The sequence below is a fragment of the Phaeodactylum tricornutum genome, chromosome 2, assembly GCF_000150955.2.
Source record: "Phaeodactylum tricornutum CCAP 1055/1 chromosome 2, whole genome shotgun sequence".
NCBI classification, from domain to species: domain Eukaryota; phylum Bacillariophyta; class Bacillariophyceae; order Surirellales; family Neidiaceae; genus Phaeodactylum; species Phaeodactylum tricornutum.
The window spans coordinates 1,314,930-1,331,137 of NC_011670.1; the positions used below are offsets into that span (position 1 = coordinate 1,314,930).

Genomic DNA, 16,208 nt, shown 5'->3' on the forward strand with positions numbered 1-16,208 from the left:
CAACGGCTCCTCATACTTGTCAAAAATGGCAGTCGAAAGCGATCGTTTATATTGGAGCGTCTCGAAAGAAGATCAGAGCTACGCTGGCACCTCAGATCCTGCTCCTCCCGTTCGATCATTAATTCTTCCTCGTACGTTGTCACAAGTTGTCTGTCAATTTCTGCTAAGTATATCTGACCAGTATTTTTTGATATTTGGCTATACTCAGGAACGTTGGCTTGGTTTTCGGTGGACGATGACCACATTTTTCTCTTGGAAGGTTACACCGCAGCATCGTACACACCACCAACCATTATCTTTCCGGCGTCAACTTTGCCAGGCAAAATGTGGCAGACGCTCTTGCAAACTCGTACATGTACACTATCAAGCGCGACTACACGGGAGAGTACGGCCGTCTTAAAAAGGGCGTTGTCGGGGACTGAGCCAAAAAGCTTTAAATTTGACGAGCTAAGACTGAAGGCGTCTAAAAACAAAAAGGATTATCCTTTTGTGGTGGCTGAGTCCCCCATCCATATGTTTTGCAAGGTACATGAGCTGATTGCTTTAACAAACGACGAAGCCTTGGTCATTTTGACGGTCGAGACTTTCGTAATTGATGGATCGGTCCTAGGTCCGCCCACAGATGAAATGACAAAGCGGCCCAACGTGACGGCCAAAATTGACGCCGATCTAATTGAACCAGTAGTAAGTCTCGGCGACGGCAAGGTATTTCCCTTGATGTGTTTGCGATCGATGCCTCGCCCAACGCGTTGTGCGCAACGCGGCTCGTGGACTTCCACCGATTTCAATAACAATGTCGGAAGAGGGGACCATAGCCTCGCTTACGAAACGACCGAATGGTCGTACAGACAACACGGTGGTACCTGCCCCCTCGGGTATAACGCAACAACGGCTTTAATCATGCCTAGACCAATCGGTTGGATTTCGACATATTCGCAAGAAGGCAATGTTGCTCATCTGGCTCCCTACAGTTTTTTTACTGATGTCTCCCGCGGATGTGAACCAATAGTCGCATTTTCCGCCTTTCGCAAGGAAGGTACAATAAAAAAAGATGCACACAAAGATGCAGAGGAGATGAAGTGTTTTGTATACAACATGGTGGATGAGGACTTGGCCGTAAAAATGAATTATTCTGCTGCAGAGCTTGGACGCAACGAAAGTGAGTTCGAATTAGCCAAGTTGACACCTGGGAAGGCACGTCTAGTAGATGCTCCGGTTGTGTCAGAAGCCTGGATACGATTGGAGTGTGAATATTTTAAGACGGTGGAAGTTGACAGCTTTTCAGTCGTTCTCGGTTTCGTTCGTGGCATAGACATTGACCGCAAGCTTTGGAAAGACGGCAGGCTCGACGTATCTTTGCTAAAGCCTATCACACGGCTCGGGTAAGTGAAAGAAGTGTTTCCGAAAGTATTTGACCTGCAATCATATCTCATTCTTTGTTGTAACCAGGTACACGGACGAATACGGCATTTTGGGATCACAGGTCCAGAGAGGTAGTCCCCCCTAATAAATAGTTGCCTCTCGAGCTGGTCGTTCATAGTCAATCTAAATCTATATGACAAGCTTTCAACACTCTTTCGTTCAAGCGGAAAGGATTCGGCCATTAATCTCCGCCCCCGGATTTCTTCATTATATCCTTCAGTGACAGCTTGATCCGAAGTTTTTTTTTGGTCGTTTGCTTGCTACTGGGAATATGCTCGGAACTAAAACCGTTCTTTTTCAGCACACGCTGGAGTTCTTTCTCCAGAGCCTTAGCGTCCTCCACAACCCACGAGTCTTCGCCGTTGAATTTTTTGGCATTCGCAAACATGAGCATCCAATCATCGTTGAATTCTTGCAAGTTAGAATATATCTTCGCGCGGCACTTGCGAAGAATGTCGTTGATTGCCATTGGCTTCTCAACAATCTCGTAATAGTCGGGAAAAGTTGCGGGGTCCGGCTTTTCAAGAAACAACTCAGATAAACGTCGCTTTGTGCTGGGATCCTTTAAAGCGACGACCGATTTTGAGCAGCTAATTAGTTTGCGGAATGTCCAATCTGTCAGGAGCGAATCACTACGTAAAGGTGCTTGCTCTTCGGCATCAGGTATAGCTGCTGCAGAGACTGTACTCGGGGCGATTTTCTGAAGCTTCGGACGTTTCCGAGGTTGCTGCTCTTCTTGGACGGCCTGTTTCTCCATCATACGAAGAAATTGCTTCTCTGTAAGACCGTCGTCGTACATGACCGCTTTTCGTTTCCTCGAGCCGTCGCCCAAAAAGTTGCTTGGTGCTTCAAACCCGCCATCGTTGGCTCCTTGATGAGGATAACGAACCCAGTCAGGGACATCAGCGTCGCTTATGTACAGCGGAGCGAGAGTACCACCTTCTCTTTCTAACTGCTCGTCAATTGACGAGTAGAGTTGATAGTCTGCTTCGTTATTGCTCAACATTTCGTTTAAATCTTCCTTGTCGCTGCTCTCACTGTTGTTGTCATCGTCCTCCTCCCCATCCTCCGAGCCAGCTGATTTCTCTGACACAGCTTTGGGTTGTGCGTTTTCAAAATCCGTGAGCAACACTTCCATCAGCCGTTTTCGCTCTAAACTGTTGTCACTTTCACCGCCTTGCTTGTTGAATTGGCCCGATTCCACTACCAGTTCCGAGACACTGAGTTTCTCATTCGCTCGACTGAGAATCTTTTCTTCAACTGGAGAGTAAGTAATAAGCCGAAAGACACTAACGTCGCTACGCTGTCCAATGCGATGAGCCCGATCTTGTGCCTGCAGATCCATCATGGGATTCCAATCACTATCAAAGATAATGACGGTATCCGCCGAAGTAAGATTGAGTCCGAGACCACCTGCCCGTGTGGACAATAGGAAAACAAAGTAAGGAGAGTCCGGCGCGTTAAATTTATACATACGCTTTTCTCGCTCTTCCGCTGGAGTTGACCCGTCCAAGCGCAGCGATTTGTATCCCCGGAGAGCAAAGTAGTCCTCCATGATTGTCATGACTGCTGTCATCTGCGTGAACATCAGCACACGATGACCAGCGGCTCTGAGTTTGGGTAGCATTTGGTCTAAAAGAGCCATTTTTCCCGAAGAACGAACTATTATGTCATTGATGTGGTAACCTTCCGGAGAAAAAAGGTAGGGATGATTACAGACCTTGCGTAGCTGCATCACAATGTTGTTCAGGCCACGTGATGGAGCCTGCGTGTCGGTACCCATTAAAGCTGTGTCGGCCACCGCTTTTTTACTAATTTGTTTGTAGAGTTCTTTTTGCCAAGAGGACAACTCGCAACGCAAGACCTTCTCGACCTTTTCGGGTAGTTGATCAAGCACTTCACTCTTGACACGCCTCAACATGAAAGGTCGAAGAAGCTCGTGCAGACGATGGATAACCAGAATGCGCTCCTCGTTGGACAACAAGTCATCACCTTCATCCGTGTTAGAACCACCGCCAAACTGTTCGAACGGTCGACTAAACCATTGGTCAAACGTCTCCACAGAGTTAAAAATAGTGGGCAACAAGAAATTCAAAAGTGACCAAAGCTCGCTCAAGTCGTTCATCAGTGGAGTTCCGGTCAGCAAGACGCGGTATCGCGTTGAATACTGCGTACCGAGGGTAACGGCAAACTTGGACTGCGCGTTTTTCATGCGGTGACCTTCATCGACGATCGCGTACTGCCAATCAATCTTGCGTAAAAATTTCTTGTCCTTGATGATATATTCATACGTAGTTAGCAATACATTGAAGTGGCCGGTGCGGACCTGGTCGCGATAAATCTCTTTTCGCAACCCCGGCGTTCCCTTGTAGCAAATTAGCCTCGCCGCCGGGCACCACTTGAGAAACTCGTTTTGCCAGTTGGAGAGAGTGGAAAGAGGCACAATCACCAGATAAGGACCTAGATTTTGTTTAAACTCCATCAAATACGCAATGAGCGAAATAGCCTGAATGGTCTTCCCCTGAAATCACAAAACAGCAAAGTCTTAGTCAGAAACCAGCCTATTCAACTCGTCTAGTTACGGCACTGGCCGGTACGTACCAATCCCATTTCGTCCGCCAAAATCCCGTTCAGCTTGTTATTGTACAAAGATACGAGCCACTGTAATCCTAGCAGCTGATACTCCTTCAGCTCACCACCCACCAGTATACTTGGTTGTCGGACTTCTTCCGTTTTCAAGTGAGCCGACGCGTAGTAGGAATTGTTGCCTTTTTGATCGCCCCCGTCGTCCGACCGTTCCTGGTGTAGCAATGAGGAGATCTGCGTAAAGTGCTTTTCTGTCTTGTCGAGTAAATACTGCAAACGGTCGTTGCGAGTTTCCTCTAGAAGCTTTGAGTAAGCGGTCATGTCGTTCGCCCGCAATGCGGCAATTCGCGCCTTCTCCGCATGCGTCGCGTCCTTTTCGACCTTCCGGGCTTCCTTGTTAAAGACGTCCCGGATGGTCTTGAGAAGTTTGGCGTGTTCGGTTCGGCGCTGGCGGTGAAACTTGAAGAAGTCGACTTGATGGGCGTTGAGAACCTTGTGTACGTCTTTGAGCTGCTTGCTGAGCGTGTCGGCCGTCGTCTGTCGAGATTTGCGAGCGGCGCGGTCAATCGCTTTAGCGTACTTTTTCGGTTCTACCTTGATGCGCTTGAACTTTTCTGGGTCCAATAAGGGCGTAGGTGATCGTTTTGCAGTGGGCTGACCGGCAGCTTTCTGTGCCCGGAGTTGCCTTTGTAGCTCGGCGATTGTGGGGTAAAGATCGGAGAGAGATCGCTTCGGCAGTGGAGCCGGAGGTGGCAATGTGGCGGCAGTGTCCCGGCTTCTTACCATTGCTCCCACACTAAAAGGTACGGCCAGAAACTTTTCCTTTTGGAGCATGAAGATTCCGTGTTGAACACGTTTCCATTGAGCACGTTCTTTGGCTTTCTGCCGTAGGTCTTTGGCCTGTTGCTGCTGTTGCAGCTGGGCGGACGATGGGGTCTTGGGTTTTGCTGGCACCGGTGTCGTTGCCGGTACTGGTTTCGTGTACACATTGACCGGAGCCGGCTTGGCAAAGGAAGTTGTTACGGTTGGTTTCGGTGGAGCCGGTGGCACTACGGGTTTGGGTCTGGGCGAAATCGCCGGTACCAGGGTTGGTTTGGCGGGGAAGGCTGCTAATGGTTTCGGTTTCGAGGTCTGATTGCTCGTTAGATTGCTGGTGCTCGTGTTGGCTTGTTGCATGCTTTGTCGTTTGGCGGCTTCACGTTCGCGTGCCACCCGTGCCGCATTGACGATAGCTGCCTTGGGAAGACCCGTCCGCACGGCAGCTTCCATGAGCTTGGGATCTACCGTCCCCGTTGGAGAACGAATGGCGGACCATATTGCCTTGGCGAGTGCTTGTTTTGCTTCTGGAGTCAAGACAACCTTGGGCTTGGGGTTGGCAGTGGAACCCACACCGACCCCCGACGACGAGGAGGTTGTAACTATCGGGTGTGGCGCGTGCGAGATGGTTCGCTGGTGTTGATTATGTTGCTGTTGCTGGCGTTGATTATGTTGTTGCTGCTGCTGCTGCGCCACTGCTGCTTGTTGAATGTACTGACGAGACTGTTGTGTCGCCATTTGTAAGGGATTCGGTACGCCCCAACCTTGTCCAACATTGTAGGTTTCGTTGCTACTAGTGTTACTACCATTGCTGGCAACCTGCTTCCGTTCGTCGTTACGAATATCGTTCCCGTGCACGCTGCTGCTGTTGTTGTTTCCGTACGTCGGCACGCACGGTACGGACGCCCCCGATCCGGCTCCGTAACGCGCCGGTGCCGTCGGCAACGGCAGCCGCGGAGCTACGGAAACACGGTGAGCAAGGCCTCCGGTGGTCCCCGAGGACGGCAACGCGTTGACGGGTGCGTACGCGGGTGACGACGACAACGACGCGGCGGTAGCGAAGGACGGTGGAGGCCAACGAGTCGACGACGATGAGGGAGAAGGACCGGAGGGAATCACCGAGGGATCGGCCACACCGCGGGGTGCTTGGGTACCCGGAACGTGAGCAGACACCGCGTGTGGTGCCGTAGTGTTGGAAAAATCGTGACCAGCAGCATTCGATTGCTGTGGAGTGGTACTGTTGGTGGTGCTGTTGCTTGCGGAGGAGGAATTTGGAGTGGGGTTGTCCATCGTCGCCGGGTCAATCGTCTAACAGAGGGGCGTTGGGATTGCCGGGGACCGTCGGAACGAAAAACGCAACACTGGGAAGACACGGCGGGCGGAGAAGGGGCCCCACGAAACCTCGCCTAGTGCTCGTCGCTCGTCGCCTAGCCACTGAAACGTTCGCGTGGCAATTCGATTGTCTGTCTCCGAATCAGTTGGGTTCGGAAGAACACTGTTGTACAGACAAACCGATAAGCGTGTCTGTCAAACGCGCGGGGATGGGCTCCGTCGAAGCGGCACTCGATGGTGGATCGATTCGGTCTGTCTGACGTCCGCAATCGGGATTTCTCTGTCGTTCACAGTCACGTCACACTTTATACGTCACGATTTGGCACAATCTGCTGGATCTCCGCCTTTTTTTGTTTTGAGCTCTCCTCCTCCTTTCCCACTCCCAGAGGTTACTACTACCTCCCATCGTCGCTACTACCCTTACCTATATACCGTGCCGGTTTCCTCGACGCATCACCCTCGTCTCCAAAGCCCTCTAAAGCCTCTGCTAGATCAACACAGCACGGAACGAAACGACACGGCGTTTTCGATGAAACTGGTTCGTTCAATCGTTGCAATCTTCTTCATGTGGACTACGGCATCCCGGGCGTTCCGACCGGTCGTGCGGGTAGCCTGGGCTCGGAACACGGCCACTCGTCAGTTCAGCACCGCCAATGGGCCGGATACGACCATCGTACAAACCTGTCAACAAAAGATTCAAGACGCCTTGTCCGCCACCGATGTCAAAGTTACCGGTACGTCGAAACTGTGCGCTCGTTGGAAATTTGGCAATACGCACTCCTCGGTGTAAGCATGTTTGGATAGCTTGTGTTGGTCGCGTGCTCTCTTTTTCTCTCCGTTACCCACACACATACACTATACACACTACATAATTGATGTAACTGTTCACACTGGTATATCCCAAACTCACGTGTACACCTCTCGATACACACAAATGGCTAGGCGCGTATGATGATCCCAACGGATCGCACATTTCCATCGAAGTAGTCGCCGAAGCCTTTGCCGGGAAACGACCCGTTCAGCGTCAACAAATGGTTTACAAGGCGATTTGGGAGGAACTAAAGGGGCCCGTGCACGCCGTGGACGCCATGATTTGTAAGACCCCGGACGAAGTATAAATAAAATCAATAAAGAGAGAAAGAGTCCCAAATCTCCACCCCGGCTCTAGCAAATACTCGTCATTTACTTTCGTTCCGTGCGGCAAACGTAGCGGACATATCGTAGAGCTACACAATGCGCCAACGTTATAGATATACGACGACAATTTGGTCAAATCTTTACTTGGATTTAATCTGGTTCAGCGCTTGGCTTGTCACGCTGGCGATCGCTTTCCCATCGGCTTTGGTAATCTGGTGATACTTGCCCAAAGCGGCATCGGCAATTTCCTTGGCCAAACCGGTCGAAATGAACTTGTTTTCCGTATCAATACAAAGCAAGTTGAAGCCTCCTTGGGATCCCAGTCGCTTGGCACACGCCAATACTTCGTCCTTCAAATAACTTCGACTGGGCTTGCCATCCTTGGAATCCTCGTCTGATTCTGGGTCGAATTCTTCGCCCATGGACACACAAAGGGGAACGTTCGCTCGACCGTCGGAAATCAATACGACCACAACCTTACCGACGTCCCCACTCTTCTGGGCGTTAATACCGGTGAGCGTTGCCAATTGCAGTGCGTGAGCTAGTGGAGAGCCTCCTCCACAAGGCATTTGTTCGAGCCGTTGCCGAGCCATGGTGATGGATTTCGTGGGAGGTAGCAGAACATCGGCCATTTCTCCCTGGAAGGGAATGAGTGAGATTTTGTCACGGCTTTGGTATGCCTCCGTCAGGAGACTGACGGCCGCGCCCTTAGCGGCATTCATGCGGTTGAGAGCCATCGATCCGGAAGCGTCCACGACAAAGATAATCAATGAACCTGCCTTACGTGCCATCTTCTTGATGCGCACGTCCGACTGTTGAATGTGGACCCCACGCCCCTCCTTTGAGGTACCAACCGCGCGCTCACGACGTGACTTTTGGTAAGGAGCAGACGCACGGAGAGTTGCGTCAACTGCAAGCAATGTCATGCAAGTATAAGATACATAGTACAGCTTCTTATTCCAAGGAAACATTTTGATCACTGAACTTACCAGCCAGACGAATTACCTTGCCCTTCGGTAACATGGGCTTGATGTAACGGCCACGGTCCTGCGAAAAAATGAGACCACGGCCTCCTCCCTTGCCGCTACGTTCCCGACTAGTAAAGTCAATGAGATCTGGGTCCATTGGGGTCGCATCAATGTCGAACATGAACTCTTGTGGTACTTCCGGTACATCAGGGGCTTCATCTTCGCGATCTTCGTCTTCCTCCTCGTCTTCTTTTTCATCCGGTTGTTCATCGTCATCTTCCTGGTCTTCATCCTGATCCTGACTTTGGTCGTCCATTTGCGGTGGCGGCGGCGGAGGTGGCGGTGGCGGGGGCATCATCTCGTCCGGATCCATCGGTGTATTTATAAAGGTTCCACGGGGAGCAATCGCAAGCTTGACAGCCAGACGCAGATCCTCACTAGTTACCTGGCGACCTTCCAGTGCGGCACTCGCACGAGCCACTTCACAGGCAAAAATTTCAGCACGATGTCCCTGGCACCCGGCGCGGATGGCCTCTTCACACAAGTACTGCATCTGCGAAGGCGCAACCTTCAGGTCCTTGATGTATTCGTGAGCAAAAACGATGGCTGTTTTGAGATCGTCCTCGTTGTCGATAGCCTCCTGCAGAGCAACTTCTGCCTTGTCGGTCTTTTGTTTTCCGGAACTAGCGAAATCTAGTACACTTTCGACGGCGTCTACGCGCTGTCCAATATCCAAGCGATCAGCGTTGGTCGAAAGCGCAATTGCGATGCGATCAAGCAAGTGGTCACGGAGTTCTCCCTCGTCCGGGTTGAAGGTAGCAATCAATAACGGACGGCAAGGGTATCGCAGTGATATACCCTCACGCTCAACAAGGACATATCCGTCGGAGACAACGTTCAACAGGATATTGGCTGTTTCTTCGTCGAGGAGATTGATATCGTCGACGTAGAGAACTCCTCGATGTGCCTTTGCCAACAAGCCAGGAGCAAAAACCGTCTTGCCCGATTTGACACTTTCTTCCAAATCGGCACTTCCTATCAAACGATCTTCCATCACGTTAAGCGGAACTTGCACGAAGGGACACGGAATGATTTCCGTCTCGCGGTCCGCCAACGGAGTGCCGCCATTGTCGATTTCAGTACGAGTGAAATCATCGAGTCCAAATTCACCTTCGGGGTCAATATTGAAGGCAGAATCCTTAAGGATTTCAATCGGAGGTAGCAGTTGATGCAGAGCTCTGGCCATGACAGACTTCGAAGTCCCCTTGCCTCCCGAAATTACTACCCCACCCATACGATTATTAATTGCCGATAGCAACAAGGCCTGTTTGATGGAATCCTGACCAACAATCATGGACAACGGAAACGGCCTACCACCCAGATCCATAAGTTTGGTGTCTTTGATGCCAATCTTACTACTGCCACCATTCATGGCGGCCTCGGCTTCCATGACGAGACGAGCGCGTGCCGCCGCTTCCGTCTCGGATGTTTCCGATTTGTCGTCAGCGACGGCACTCATAAAGGCCGGGGCAACCCGTTTGACTGTCGATGTTGCTCGTGTTGCCGGAACGAACGTAAATGATTGGACCTGTGTCCCACAATATTACAGAATGAAAACACGGATGCGATAAGAAGCCACTTTTGTGAGAAAGATATCCTGGAATAAACGAGTCAATCTTTCGGGAGTCCACAGTAGCCGCCGCACCAATTTTCCCTATGTCACCAGACATCGACTACCACACGTTTTAATGAATACACAGGTTAAGCTTTAACGCACCTGAAATGCCATCAAAATAAGGCAAGCCCCCGCCATCATCCATGTTGATTTGGAGGATGAAACCATTGTTCGGCCGTCAGACCACGAAAACTACCCGGTCTCGTGAGTTTCCTTTCCAATTCTTTCGTGTACGTCAACCAGCTGGTTGATTGATGAAGGGGCTTTCGTTTGCGCCAGGGGGACTTCGATCTGGGCAGTGGTTCCTTGATGAACGCACAGGCACAGTCTTTCAACGACAGACCGAATGTATGCCGAGCCGACAAGATGTAGTGCGTGTTGTGGAATGAAAAGTTCAACTTCGACTCGACTCATTCCCAAACGATGGTCACCCGGTCCAAGCAAAATCAACGTCGACGGTTGATTGGCGTCTCATATCCCAATAATTTGTCTTAGAGTTGAAGACTGATATCTGATAGGACACATTGAGATGTCTCAGTCTATGCCCGAATTGTTTCCGGTAGGGTTCAGGTTTCACAAACGCTTGATTTTAACTGTAAATGCTACAATAGATTACATTGCAGCTAATTAGATTGTGTCAGATTGTATTATGTTCGGTTCGAGGACGACACGAAAACATGACGAGATGGTCTAGTACAAGGGACACTAACTTGAATCTATTTTCTTCCATTTTGAAGTCTTGGACTGTTTCACTCCACCTTATCCATTGAGAGTAGCGACACATATCAATCACAAGTAGTTGTGATCGCCTTCCCTCATCCATTCTTGATTCAACACCCCACCTGGAGAGAGTGCACAGGTCGGGACGTACATCACTTTTAAAGGGACACGCACAAGGGTTTGATCCTGCTGGATAACTGTGCATGTCCCAGCGGGAGTATGAACTCCTTCCCTACCAAGTTCTGAAGGTGGTCCTACAAAGACATCGGCCACGTAGTGATTCACTGTTGGGGCAAAGGACTTCACTTTTTCGACGTGGTCACATAAGACCGCCCAGTCTGCTCCCATCCCCAGCTCGGTGACAAAGCGGTACAAGCATTGACAAAGCCAGGTCGCCCATTGAAAGCACTCCTGTACCGGAACATTGCCGTGTACATGAAGCCAGCCTCCTGTCGTACGGCGCAACGCGCGAACTGCAGTCCGCCATCCACCTTCACTACTTGGTAGCAATCCAAGACTTACTCGATCGAACATATCGACCAAGTTGTGTTCTTTGGCTAGCAATCGACAGTCGCCATGTAGTACTGTCACTCGATTTTCAACTTCGTTGTCCAGTATATTGTGCTGCAGTGCTACCACAGCATGCTTGTTCCATTCGCATGCGTACACGTACTCGGCCTGGCCGTGCACGAGAGCTGGTAAGGTAAAATAGCCAATACCGGCGTACAAATCCAGAACGATTTCGTTGGATTGCACGAGTTGACCGAATCGAATCTTTTCCGTGATGTTCCCCCGACTAAACATAACGCGCGTCAGATCAAAACTCTGGCGAATTCCTTGCTCAGTGACAGTGATCCATCCCGCAGATCCAGGCCCTGTGCAAAGACAGAAACATTGAAGTAGCGAGTGAGCACAAACGGCCAATCCGCTTACGAAGCATTCCAATAACTCAACTTCTATGGATTGTACGCACCCGACTTGGACGGAACACCGTTAAATGGCCACAATAGGCGATAGCCACTTTGGCGGACTTCGCTCTCAGGATCGACCTCTCCTTTCCGAACGACTCTTGCACTTTTATAGTTCAACGCAATTTTTTCCCAAAGTACCTTCAAAAATATTGCACGCTCGCTTTTGCTTGCGCCGCAACCAATAGCTTGTAGTAATGAACGCATCTGCATATCGTCCACATCAAACGACTTACGATTGATGACTACAGTATTGTCATCGCCGAGAAGCTCGAGATTTTTCGGACAAATCACAATGCTCAAAGCAAAAATTTGATTATGAAGACTCTCTTTTGAAGTTGCAAACGCCCACTGATCCATAAAGGCGACGCAGGTTTCATGCAGTGCACGCTGTATAAGTGTTGGACTGGACACTGCTTCACCATCTTTCCGAGGACGTCGTTGCATATGGTTTCCCAGCAACGATGTGCTGTAGTTGCAGAATTGATTTCCCTCGCCTGCGAAGCGAATCTCTGTAAAATAGTGGGGAAACGATGTGTTTATTGACTTGGCGATAAGAGGTATAGCAATACAATTTAAGAAATCATTGTGGGTCGACGAAGTCATACGAAAATCCTTGTTCAGCATTCCCATTTCCTCCAATCTTGTTTTTGTGGTTTTCGCATCTTTCGGATCGACGTAAAGCACACGAACGTGGTCGCCTTTTTGCGGAACAGTTGGTTGACTGCTTATTGATATGGCGTCAACTCGGGGCTCCATGGTTATGTTGTCTCCTGGATCACTATGTAGTGGCAAGGGTGCTTTTTCTTTCTGTCCAAATGACACGGCGAAAGTGTTAGGATAAGTCGACTATGTCGCATCAAAACCCCATACAAAAAAGGTAGTTGCTTCATGCATACCAATATCTGAAAAGCGCGTCGGGATCACGCCGCTCATCCTATCTGCCTCACAGAAACTTAGAGAGCGAAGCCACAAAGTAGTGGATGCGCCGCGCCATTGCTAACTGTAAATACCAAGTGCAAGAGAAAGAATTACAGCAAGCTGCCAATGCTAGCTTGCAAACATTAGGACCCGGAGCTGTGATTACATTTTCAGTGACGCATGGAGATCTCAACACAACACTTTCCACATCCAGACAAACCTGGGCTTGAAATATAACTGTAAATACGCCGATGCAAAACTCGTTGAATTGTTAGCTACAAGCCCTCGCAACCAGTGCACTGGAGGCAATCAAACCAGAAAGCGCACCATCTCGTTTGTTCTGTACCAACCAACATGATTCGAGGCAGCTCAATTTTACAGTTAGTTGCCTTATATAGTTGTTTGCGCTCTACGCATGGCTTTGTCCCATTGGCCGGCATTGGAAAAAGCACGTTTCGAAAGATCCCTTTGCATTCCGTTCCGGATCCGCTGGATACACTCACGTCCGGTCTTGCCAGTATCGCTCGATTCCCTGGAGGTGTAACAGTCCTTGAAAACGCCTATGCGATACCAGTGAACCGAAAACCCAAACTCAGGCAATTATTTGATATTGAAAACTCGCCTGCATGTCGAAAAGTTCGCGAAAAGATAACCGAATTAGATTTGACGGTCGAACTTGTCGTTCCAGCAGCACCCAATTCTCGTGTGTTCACCGACAAATCGTACGAGTTCTACTTGCCCGAAGGCACAGAAATTCCCCGAATGGTTTTAATTGAGCCCGGCGAAGAAGAAATCCTACTGTCAGGATACGAAGAAATTGTTTCCTATTTTGAAGACAAATATGAGCTACCTGTGACGACAGTCGAAGATACCAAAGAACAGGCAATCTACATCGTTCGCGAAATTGGTGGATACATATCCACGTTACTTCGCGTTGGCCGGGGCATGCGAGTAACCCCCGCCGCGATCAACGCACCACGTCCTTCCAAAGCCCTCGTGCTATACTCGTACGAAGGGAATCAATTTTGTCGCCTCGTCCGCGAAGTCTTGACGGAACTTGACCTACCCTACGAACTCCGATCAGCTGGTAAGCAATCACCACGGCGGGATGAGCTGGCCGAGTTGACGGGAGGATCATCCCAATGCCCATATTTGCTGGATCCCAATACAAATCAGGCGCTCGCGGAAAGTTCGGACATAGCTCAGTATCTGTACAAAACATACGCCAATTGGACACCCCCGGATGAAGTTTTGCAGTGGGCGTCGAAGTTTGTGTTGCCCTTGGCGAAACCTCTGTTCCAAATACTGGCACCTATTCAGGCCGGATCGAATCGGGACGACGTGACTGCGTACGAAAAGGAACTTTCTACGGCGAAAGCGGAAATTGAACGCGCTGTGAACGAAAGCCCTGTCGTAATTTATACGTACAAATTATCACCATTTTCTACGGAAGCAAAAGCATTGTTGGATCGTTTGGATATCGAATACATCGAGATAAGTCTGGGGTTGGAATGGATTCCAGGTTTAATGGTTGAAGGCGGTGCTCAAACGCGAGCTGCACTGCTGAATATGACCTCCCAATCTAGCTTGCCGCAAATCTTCATTGGGGGCGAATCAATCGGAGGATTGTTCAGTGGAACTCCGGGGTTGTTACCGGGTTTGGAACAGGGCGTCATTTTGGAAAAGGTCAAATCAGCAACTGCCTAGCTACCCCCCATCACTGGGGAACTCGAGTCGACAACAGCGACTCCGTTGTCGCCCACACCTTGTGTAGAGAATTCAAAGATATCTAAATATAAAGACCACCGCTATTACTGTTAAGTGATTCCATTGGGAAGTCTTGACTCTACCTCAACGTTTGCCAATTGTGTCTCCGTGACCAACTAAGACGTGGTTTGTACGTCGCCAGTACTGTTGTATTGTCTGTTTCCTCCGTCGCACCCTTGCGTGGCTGCCGAATCCGGCATCTGGTCGTAGCGTGATTTCACTTGCTGACATCATCAAAAACCCTTGAAGACGAGTCATGACTGGATAAGTTGGCGGATACGTCAAGTTGAACTTGTACCGATCTTGCCCGCGTTGGCTTCGTGTTGGGAACGTGTATGTCGGTCGGCAACCGGACTTGACGTCGGCGTGTAGCATGTCGGCGAAAGACGAGAATCGGCAACTCGAAGAGCGTTTTCTCGGTATCGATCCCCTTGCTGCGGTAACAGCGAACATTCGCCTTGTTTCGAATCTTGCTGAGCAGCCCGCGAGAAGCTCTCCGCAACCCTTCTCCATACTTATCTCAAGCAGTAGTGTACCAAAGAGAACTCTTGAAGAAATTCGTATCGACGTATCTTTATAGTATCTACGACTCTTCATTGTCTTAACCGAAGCCTGCATCCTTTTCCAACATGTGGTGCAAGAAATCGCATTCCTTCCTGCTAAGTTCGATGCTCTTGCTGGGCTCGACTCACTCCTTTTCGGTATCGCCCAATAATCCATTGTCGACATCTTGTGGCTCGGCATTGCACCAGTCGTCCAATACGGTAGAAGCCGAACAAGTCCAGGCGAAATCAACTAGTAGTTCGAAAACGACATCTCCCTCTGCTCCAACAAAGAAGAAAGAAAAAGTCGTCAGGGAACCTGCGATGTGGGAATATAACTTTGGTCTACAGGACCCCGATCTCCCACTACCTCACGGAATTACTAAGGATGTGACCCCTCCGGAAAGCTATCACATCACGGATGAACAGATCCGAACGTTGGAGCGAGATGGAGTTGTTTTGATCAAAGGTGTTTTTGACGAAGAATGGGTCGACTACTTACGAAAGGCAACTGCTTACCAGGTTGATAATCCCCATTTCTGGGCCTTTGCGGGTACAGCATCCAAGCTGTACGACTACATTCAACGCAATGTATGGCAGACCAACGGTGCTTTTGCGCGATTCTACTATCATTCTGCTATGGGCGACGTGCTTCGGCAGTGTGGGCGCACAGATGAAATCCGCGTTTCAACTGACTTGCTTATGGTAAATCCCAATAAGGGTTTCAAATGGCATCAAGATAACCAGAATGGACCTATCACACCTCAAGATGGAATCCGTTTCTGGATCACCATGGACGAAACGCCCAAGGATTACGGTGCTCCGGTGTACCTTAAGGGATCACACCGCAACACGGCCGTTGATCCACAAGCCGTCTTTGTCGACATTCAACAAGAAGGACTAGAGGATTATCGAGAACAACTCCTGGAATTCCGCACACAACCTGGAGATATGCTAGTCTGGCATCCCAAGACCATTCACAAGATTGATGGACCTGCGGACGGCATCTGGACATCCTATCGACGAGTGCTCGGGGGAACGGCTGCAAAAGCGGGTACCAAGTACACAGACAAGCGAGGTACGGGTGGGGTACTTTCGGATTTGGGTCGTCATGGAATGGAGGATGGTGATGATCTGAAGTCGCCTTTCTTTCCGGTCGTCTATCCCCAATCGGATGCACACGAGCGTGCCGAACGGGATGCCGGCCGAGTGGGACGGTCCGCCCTGGACATTGTCACCAAGATCGGAGGTATGGCTACGACAGCATCCGGGCAAAGATTCAAGTCCTTTTTCAAAGTCTTAGACAGTCGATCATGAGGGACGGGCATGTCCTAAGAGCACATTTCCAAGTTCC

General features: G+C 49.9%; 5 protein-coding genes across 5 annotated transcripts; 3 read left to right on the forward strand and 2 right to left on the reverse strand.

Annotated features, from left to right (window-relative positions):
- Nucleotides 1-25: 25 nt before the first annotated feature.
- Nucleotides 26-1,386, forward strand: PHATRDRAFT_33014 (predicted protein; the record flags this gene model as incomplete). Its single annotated transcript, XM_002177769.1, has 2 exons — nt 26-131; nt 182-1,386. The coding sequence occupies 2 exons, from the start codon at nt 26-28 to the stop codon at nt 1,384-1,386; spliced, it is 1,311 nt and encodes a 436-aa protein (XP_002177805.1).
- Nucleotides 1,387-1,729: 343 nt separating this feature from the next.
- On the reverse strand, nt 1,730-5,096 carry hBRM (predicted protein; the record flags this gene model as incomplete). Its single annotated transcript, XM_002178082.1, has 3 exons — nt 4,024-5,096; nt 2,555-3,943; nt 1,730-2,506 (listed from the first exon to the last, which is right to left on the reverse strand). Coding segments are annotated over exons 1-3 (2,985 nt in total), but the record flags the coding sequence as incomplete, so codon positions are not given.
- Nucleotides 5,097-6,721: 1,625 nt separating this feature from the next.
- Nucleotides 6,722-7,274, forward strand: PHATRDRAFT_33016 (predicted protein; the record flags this gene model as incomplete). The annotated part of the gene is made up of 2 exons (XM_002177770.1): nt 6,722-6,890; nt 7,099-7,274. 2 exons carry the CDS (start codon nt 6,722-6,724, stop codon nt 7,272-7,274), a joined length of 345 nt encoding a protein of 114 aa, XP_002177806.1.
- Nucleotides 7,275-7,410: 136 nt separating this feature from the next.
- On the reverse strand, nt 7,411-10,272 carry PHATRDRAFT_50740 (predicted protein). The gene is made up of 3 exons (XM_002178083.1): nt 10,039-10,272; nt 8,283-9,849; nt 7,411-8,203 (listed from the first exon to the last, which is right to left on the reverse strand). Exons 1-3 carry the CDS (start codon nt 10,102-10,104, stop codon nt 7,434-7,436), a joined length of 2,403 nt encoding a protein of 800 aa, XP_002178119.1. The 5' UTR covers nt 10,105-10,272; the 3' UTR covers nt 7,411-7,433.
- A 4,509-nt stretch (nt 10,273-14,781) lies between these two features.
- PHYH (phytanoyl-coa dioxygenase) lies at nt 14,782-16,171 on the forward strand (the record flags this gene model as incomplete). The annotated part of the gene is made up of 1 exon (XM_002177771.1): nt 14,782-16,171. Exon 1 carries the CDS (start codon nt 14,942-14,944, stop codon nt 16,169-16,171), a length of 1,230 nt encoding a protein of 409 aa, XP_002177807.1. The 5' UTR covers nt 14,782-14,941.
- Between the last annotated feature and the right edge of the window lie 37 nt (nt 16,172-16,208).

Coding starts and splice junctions, on each gene's coding strand:
- PHATRDRAFT_50740 (XM_002178083.1), bottom strand. CDS start 10,104: ATGGTTTCATCCTCCAAATCAACATGGATGATGGCGGGGGCTTGCCTT. Junction 9,850..10,038: donor TTATTTTGATGGCATTTCAG/GTGCGTTAAAGC, acceptor TGTGGGACACAG/GTCCAATCATTTACGTTCGT. Junction 8,204..8,282: donor CAAGGTAATTCGTCTGGCTG/GTAAGTTCAGTG, acceptor CATTGCTTGCAG/TTGACGCAACTCTCCGTGCG.